Source organism: Nerophis ophidion, linkage group LG01 (genome assembly GCF_033978795.1).
Source record: "Nerophis ophidion isolate RoL-2023_Sa linkage group LG01, RoL_Noph_v1.0, whole genome shotgun sequence".
NCBI lineage: Eukaryota > Metazoa > Chordata > Actinopteri > Syngnathiformes > Syngnathidae > Nerophis > Nerophis ophidion.
In genome coordinates, this window is record NC_084611.1 from 70,122,570 (window position 1) to 70,129,835 (window position 7,266).

The window sequence follows — 7,266 nt, forward strand, 5'->3', positions numbered from 1 at the left end:
TAGAACCAGTCATGCCTTTATCCTTCAAACAAAGTGTCTGTGTGTTTTTGGCACAGTGTGAGTTACTGTGACATCACCATGTGCATATGTTGTTTTGGCTCTATCCAGACAACGAGGTGATCGAAGAGACCAAACGTGACTACGACAAGGTCTTTTCTCAAGGCTTCCCCGATCTGAAGCGAGCACACACGCATGGGCGCTACAGGCGGAGTACTGGTGAGCTACTCAGATACAGGTTGAAGAAAATCCATCTGAGGGTACGGGCAAAGGAGTGCTGTTGAGTCTTTTGCTGGTGAAGTCTGTGTTAGCGCATGACGAGACAGGCGCAGCAACATTGGTGATTCACATAAACTAATTAGGCTAGGTAAAGTGCAATGAGACACAAAAGTGTAGCACAGGTAATACACAAACGCGTGTTCACGTACACATAATAAAAGTGTAGAACTGGGAAGACACATGGTGATACAGTAGTAGCATTGGTGAGACCAAAAAATACAACCTTACAGCTGGGTGAATCATGTATGATAAAAGGGACACTGCACAGGTGAAGTGGTGTTGAGACACAACACAAATATAGTCCTGGTGTGACATAGGCATAAGACTGTGGAAGCCCATACAATACAGATGGAACACTGGTAAGTAGAGGTGTAACGGTACACAAACATTTTGTTTCGGTACGTACCTCGGTTTAGAGGTCACGGTTCAGTTTTTTTTTGTTACAGTAAGAAAACAACAAAATTGTAATTTTTTGGTTATTTATTTACCAAGCAATGGCTTTATCCTTTTAACATTGGGAACACTATACTAATTCTGCCCACGTAAATCAACATTAAACTGCCTCAAATTGTTGCTCAAATTAAATATAATGACAACACTTTTCTTCCACATATAAGGTGCAACATTAAACAGCTTCATGTCAACTCATCATGCTTAATTTATTACAGCATTTGGGAAGCCTGTAGTTGACTTTTATTATGTAAGTGTTATATTTTTATCAACATGTGATAGTAGGGACCCTGCCATTCAAACTAGGCTGCTACATTACTAATGATTAATGTAACTATAGCTGAAAAAATACTGTAGTACAACTGCAATAGGAGAGACTATTCATCCCTGAACACCATGGAGTTTATGTAGGCTTAATGGTGCACTTACATTATTATATCAGTAGCATACACACACACACACCGCACAATGAGCTAACACACACACCGCAAAATGAGCTAACGTTACGCTAAAAGTTAATTAGCCTTCACCTCAAGCCAGGACTGCGAGTGAGCTGAGCTGCAGTTTGTTTCTAGAACGTTGACTGGGAGGTGTTTATTATAATTTGGGGAGAGTCCGCTGCTCACCTGCTAAACACCTATCTGCTCGACGCTGAAGCGCTGACTAAATGCGCTCTAAATACCCAATGCTGATTGGTTGTTACCGCTCTGAATACGCACTGCTGATTGGCTGTTACCGCTATACATACAACCAATCAGATGGTTGTTTGGGTGGGACAATGCTGGGTGCTGTGTAGGAGACAGACGCAGAACGGAGCTTTGGCGGTTACTTCATATGTTCATGTGGAAACTTGTTCGGTACACCTCCGAACCGAACCGGAACCCTCGTACCGAAACGGTTCAATACAAATACACGTACCGTTACACCCCTACTGGTAACAGGTGTAGCAATGGTGGCAGAGGAGACACATGTATTCGTGGTGAGACAAATGATACAGGTGTAGCACTAAGAGAAAGATACGATACGACCGTGGAAATGATACAGATGTACTGTGTATGCCACACGCATCCCTGAATGTACTATGGGTAAGACACACGACACTGGTGAAGCACAGTGCTTCTCAAATATTTTCTGTTACACACCCCCACAAGAGGAAGAAACTATTTTGCGCCCCCCTAACTCTCCACCATGACTGTAAATAGTATAATTTGTCTACTAAATTGTTTTAAGTATAGAGTAACTCTGCATAACGCTTAAAGCTAATTAACATGAAAGAAAACAAGACACCAGTCTTTCCTTGTCTCCCACCGTGGTTACAGTGCTACATACGCTTCATCAGATTCTGTTACGGCAAAAAAAGCATGTTCTTCGACGTCATATGCAATACACACACACACACAATACAAGTTTAGCACTGGTGGTGACATCGCTGATTATACAGGTGAGAGTCACATATCAAATCAAGCTTTATTTTTCAAGCGCTTTTCATATATAAAAGAAATGCAACGCAAAGTGCTTTACAAAGTTAAAAACAATGCCCCTGGTGACACAGATACCAAATACAAACACATGCACACATATGCAATTATATGGACCAATGATTGCATGGCTGAGTACAGAGGAGACATGTGAGTAAACACTATCACAAGAGCCATCTGCACCAGGAGGTAATCAGACCATGGCCACCAGGACGCTGACACAAACGCGCCCCCACAAGCCCGGCCGATAACCCTTGAGGCAGATGGCTCATCTGAGGAATGTTGGAAAATAAAAATAATTAAATTTGTAAAATAGTAAGAACCATGTGTAGAGATGAAGAATAAAACACAAGTAGAACATTTGAAGATTAATAGAAATGTTATTATACGTATATATATATATATATATATATATATATATATATATATATATATATATGTATATGTGTGTGTGAGTATCTATATGTATGCAGTAAATAAATATAACTGATGAAAATATTGCATAACTAATAGGATAAAAAGTAATGTACGGATCAATACTTAAAAATTGATACCGCCGATACCAGACCTTTTATGCTCTAATATCGATTCTCAAACCAAAATATCAATAGTTTTGATACTTTACTTATGTTAGATCATGTATATAATTGGGCAGCTCGGTGAAACAGGGGTTAGTGCATGTACCTCACAATACGAAGGTCCTGAGTAGTCCTGAGTTCAGTCCCGGGCTCGAGATCTTTCTGTGTGGGGTTTGCATGTTCTCCCCTTGACTGCGTGGGTTCCCTCCGGATATACCGCCAAAAACATGCACCTGAGGCAACGCTAAATTGGCCCTAGTGTGTGAATGTGAGTGTGAATGTTGTCTGTCTATCTGTGTTGGCCCTGTGATGAGGTGGTGACTTGTCCAGGGTATACAGCGCTTTCCGCCCGAATGCAGCTGAGATAGGCTCCAGCACCCCCCGCGACCACAAAAGGGACAAGCGGTAGAAATGGATGGATGGCTGTATATCATTAAAAGGAACACAGGGCAGAGGAACTAAATAATTGAGATATTGTCTAAATGAAACATGAATGTAGGGAACTACTTTTTCTTTCGCCTAGGTAAGTACGTAATGTGCAAGCGCAGCGGCACACTGTGCTGTGCTCAGTCACTCAGTCTGTCATTTGTTTAGGAAAATGACTCAATATTGTAAAACAAAAACTGTCTGTGTATCCTTGTTTTATAGGCTATTTGAAAACACTACACTCAGAGTTGAATATAAATAAGATAAAGCAGATAACATTTTACCAGACACTTTAAGTATATTTGGACAAAGGATCGGATCTGTTTCGCTGATAGCAGACTGAATTTTTCCACTCAGATAGAAAATCGGTGGTATTTCATGTCAATAGACACAGGTGTAGTGCTGGTGAGACATGCGCATTAAACTGGCACTTCATTGGTGAAACACCCATAGACACAGGTGCAGCATGGAGACACACAAGGTGATATAGTGACTTTTGTGCCCTGAAGTGGTGGAAGAGGCATTGCCCGCGGGTTGCAAGGTGCGTACCACCATCTACGAGATCCCTCGCAGTCAGGTGGACGCCACAGCTGCCAACTTCATCATCTGGCCGCCGTGCGTGGAGGTGAAGCGCTGCACGGGCTGCTGCAACACAAGCAACATGAGGTGCCAGGCGTCCCGCAAGCACCACCGCACCGTCAGGGTAGATACTTCGGCAGCCATCATGTTGATGTTAGCCTGCATGTCATTGACTACTTCCCCACACCAAGGTAGCTAAGGTGGAGTACGTGCGGCGGCGACCCAAGCTGAGGGAGGTGCAGGTGAAACTGGAGGACCATCTGGAGTGCGCATGTACCAACAAACACCAGAGTGGCCCAAAGTCCGACGCAGACAACGGTGAGAGGACTAACACAGAGCTAAGAGCTATTTATGATCTTTTTCCTGAGATGTTGTGTCTTTGTAAGCAGAAAGTCAAAAGGTCAAGCTGGTATGTGTCCTACTGTGTTCCTCGAATAACCCTTTTTTTCCATAGTAAATAATAGAGCTTGAACTTCTATGTTCCACGGTCAAACTGTGACCACAGTAAAACTTTCTTTCATGTCATTCAAGAAATATTTGGGATAATTACTTAAAAAAAACGTAATTAGTTTTAGAGACTACTAGTTACTTAAAGGGGACCTATTAAAGGCCTACTGAAATGATATTTTCTTATTTAAACGAGGATTGCAGGTCCATTCTTTGTGTCACACTTGATCATTTCGCGATATTGCCATATTTTTGCTGAAAGGATTTAGTACAGAACATCGACGATAAAGTTTGCAACTTTTGGTCGCTAATAAAAAAGCCTTGCCTTTACCGGAAGTAGCAGACAATGTGCACGTGACGTCACGAGTTGTAGGGCTCCTCACATCCGAGTTTACAGCTGCCTTGTTGAGCTGCAGGAGGAGGTCGTATAATCCACTGACGTCTCCGGTAAGAGCCGACTTAATATCAAAATGTTTCCATCCAAAAACTTGCTGGTTAACGTAGAGAAACCTGTTCGCTTGACCGCTCTGTGTTAAAGCTTCATAACAAACAAAGAAACACCGGCTGTGTTTCGGTGCTAAAGGCAGCTGCAATCCACCGCTTTCCATCAACAGCATTATTCTTTATAGTCTCCGTTATTAATTGAACAAATTGCAAAAGATTCAGCGACACAGATATCCAAATTACTGTGTAATTATGCGATGAAAAGAGATGACTTTTAGCCGTAAGTGGTGCTGGGCTAATATGTCCGCTACAACCCGAGACGTCACAAACACGCGTCATCATTCCGCGACGTTTTCAACAAAAAACTCCGCGGGAAATTTAAAATTTACCCGAAGATGTTTCGGCAAATACGCCATCATAATCTGAAGTGGTCAATAAATTTTACTTTATTCTCTTCTCTTGTTTTGAAGCCGATTGGCTCATACATGCACAGGCATCCTCCGCTGTTGCCATTTCTAATACAAAGTGGCGTATAGTTCGAATTGATATCTGTTAGTAGACTCGATAAGGAAACACTATGAACTACAACATGGTTGGCGGGGAAAAGACACAGTCGAAATGGAGCCATGTAAAAAAGATTGCTCTCATAATGGTGCATTCTGAAGAGATGGTCAGAAGGCGGTTTTTAGACGGTCCGGTAAACATAATCTATGCAAAATTTTGACCAAAGAACTACCACAAGGAAGTGTTTAAAATGTAAAAAAAAACATTATAATATAGCCCCTTTAATTCTTGTTAAATTGTTCATTATTACCCCATAGTAGTTGTAGTTGCCCTGTGTGTGTACTTTTAGTGTTGCTGTATAATGTTTATAGTGTTTTTAGTAAATTAGACTACAATCTCTAATAATAAATTCCTGCCTTTTCCAGTGCAATTTTAAGATTGTTTTTCGACTCTTTCTTACATTCAACTTCCACTCAACTTTTTTCCTACAGGCGTCAGGTGAACACTAATGGACTGGAGCAAAACAATTGAGACTGCGTTAAAAACAATAACTTTTGCCTTTTTCTGGCATCCTCCTTTTGGAACATTTACTTTTTTGACGATTTAACAGCTATCTTTGGGACTTCCAATGGATATTTTGACCCATGTGGACCCCAACTGGCAACAACACAAAGACAGGCTATCTGTGAGCGCACTGACATTCCTTGATGGGCAAACAGGATCTTTTATCAACCTCTTGGATTACAAACTGTGGACGAATCCTCTCTACGGACTAAGATTATGATTTTTGAAACTATATTTCCAACATTTATCTTGCAACGCTTACTGTTCTTTGTACAGTATAACCTGTCATTTCTCAAAGGGCTGTTAAAACATCCTTCTGACATGTACAGTACCTATTACTAATAAACTATTTATACTAGTACAACAGGTTTGTAACACAAAAGGGATTGTGTGTGTGAAGGGCGATTACATACAGGATCCAAAGGCTGAGGCTAAAATCTCTAGTCTAGTTGTATGCAAGACCACAGAAGAAGATCGTTCTTCCCGCACAGTTATGATTGAAATAAATGGAAAACCCTAAGTAAGCTATAATGTTAAAGAGGAACATTATCACCAGACCTATGTAAGCGTCAATATATACCTTGATGTTGCAGAAAAAAGACCATATGTTTTTTTAACCGATTTCCGAACTCTAAAAGGGTGAATTTGGCGATTTAAACGCCTTTCAATTGATAGCCTGTCGGAGCGATGACCTTTCACCCGTGACGTCACAATGTGAAGCGTTCCGCCATTTTCTCAATCTCATTGCATGCACCAAGTCAAATCAGCTCTGTTATTTTCAGTTTTTTTGACTGTTTTCCCGTACCTTGGAGACATCATGCCTCGTCGGTGTGTTGTCGGAGGGTGTAACAACACGAACAGAGACGGATTCAAGTTGCACCAGTGGCCAAAAGATGCAAAAGTCCCTCGTTTGTTCCGCACACTTTACCGACGACACCTATGCTACGACAGAAATGGCAAGAATGTGTGGATATCCTGCGACACTCAAAGCAGATGCATTTCCAACGATAAAGTCGAAGAAATCAAAGCAGATGCATTTCCAACTATAAAGTCGAAGAAATCTGCAATATTGGAAAATAGACCACAGTGCGTGAGCTATTCAGGGACGACGGAGCACGGCAAGCGATGACGGCAGTCTGTTCCTGCAGACGAGCGAGGTAAACCCCCTGGATGTCTTGGCTAAGACGTGATTTATGCCACTTCTTTTTCTGTCTCATTTTGTCCGCCAAACTTATAACGTTGTGCATGAATGCACAAAAGTGATTTTTGTTGATGTTATTGACTGATGTGGAGTGTGCTAATCAGACATATTTGGTCACGGCATGACAGCAAGCTAATCGATGCTAACATGCTATTTAGGCTAGCTGTATGTACAAATTGCATCATTATGCCTCATTTCTAGCTATATTTGAGCTCATTTAGTTTCTTTTAAGTCCTCTTAATTCAATTTATATCTCATGACACACTATCTGTATGTAATATGGCTTTTATTTTTTATTTTTTCGTCCTCGCCTCCTCCC

General features: G+C 41.3%; 1 protein-coding gene across 4 annotated transcripts in view; it reads left to right on the top strand.

Moving 5' to 3' along the window:
- Nucleotides 1–7,045, top strand: part of LOC133558443 (platelet-derived growth factor subunit A-like) — a 30,588-nt gene extending 23,543 nt beyond the window's left edge. The window contains exons 6-9 of one of the 4 annotated variants that reach the window (XM_061909833.1): nt 109–216; nt 3,718–3,911; nt 3,979–4,105; nt 5,674–7,045. In XM_061909833.1, the coding sequence (XP_061765817.1) occupies nt 109–216; nt 3,718–3,911; nt 3,979–4,105; nt 5,674–5,684 (440 nt within the window). In that variant the 3' untranslated portion in view covers nt 5,685–7,045. The remainder of the gene's footprint in view (nt 1–108; nt 217–3,717; nt 3,912–3,978; nt 4,106–5,673) is intronic. The other 3 variants (XM_061909828.1, XM_061909841.1, XM_061909847.1) reach the window with 3 other exon arrangements.
- The last annotated feature ends 221 nt before the right edge of the window (nt 7,046–7,266 follow it).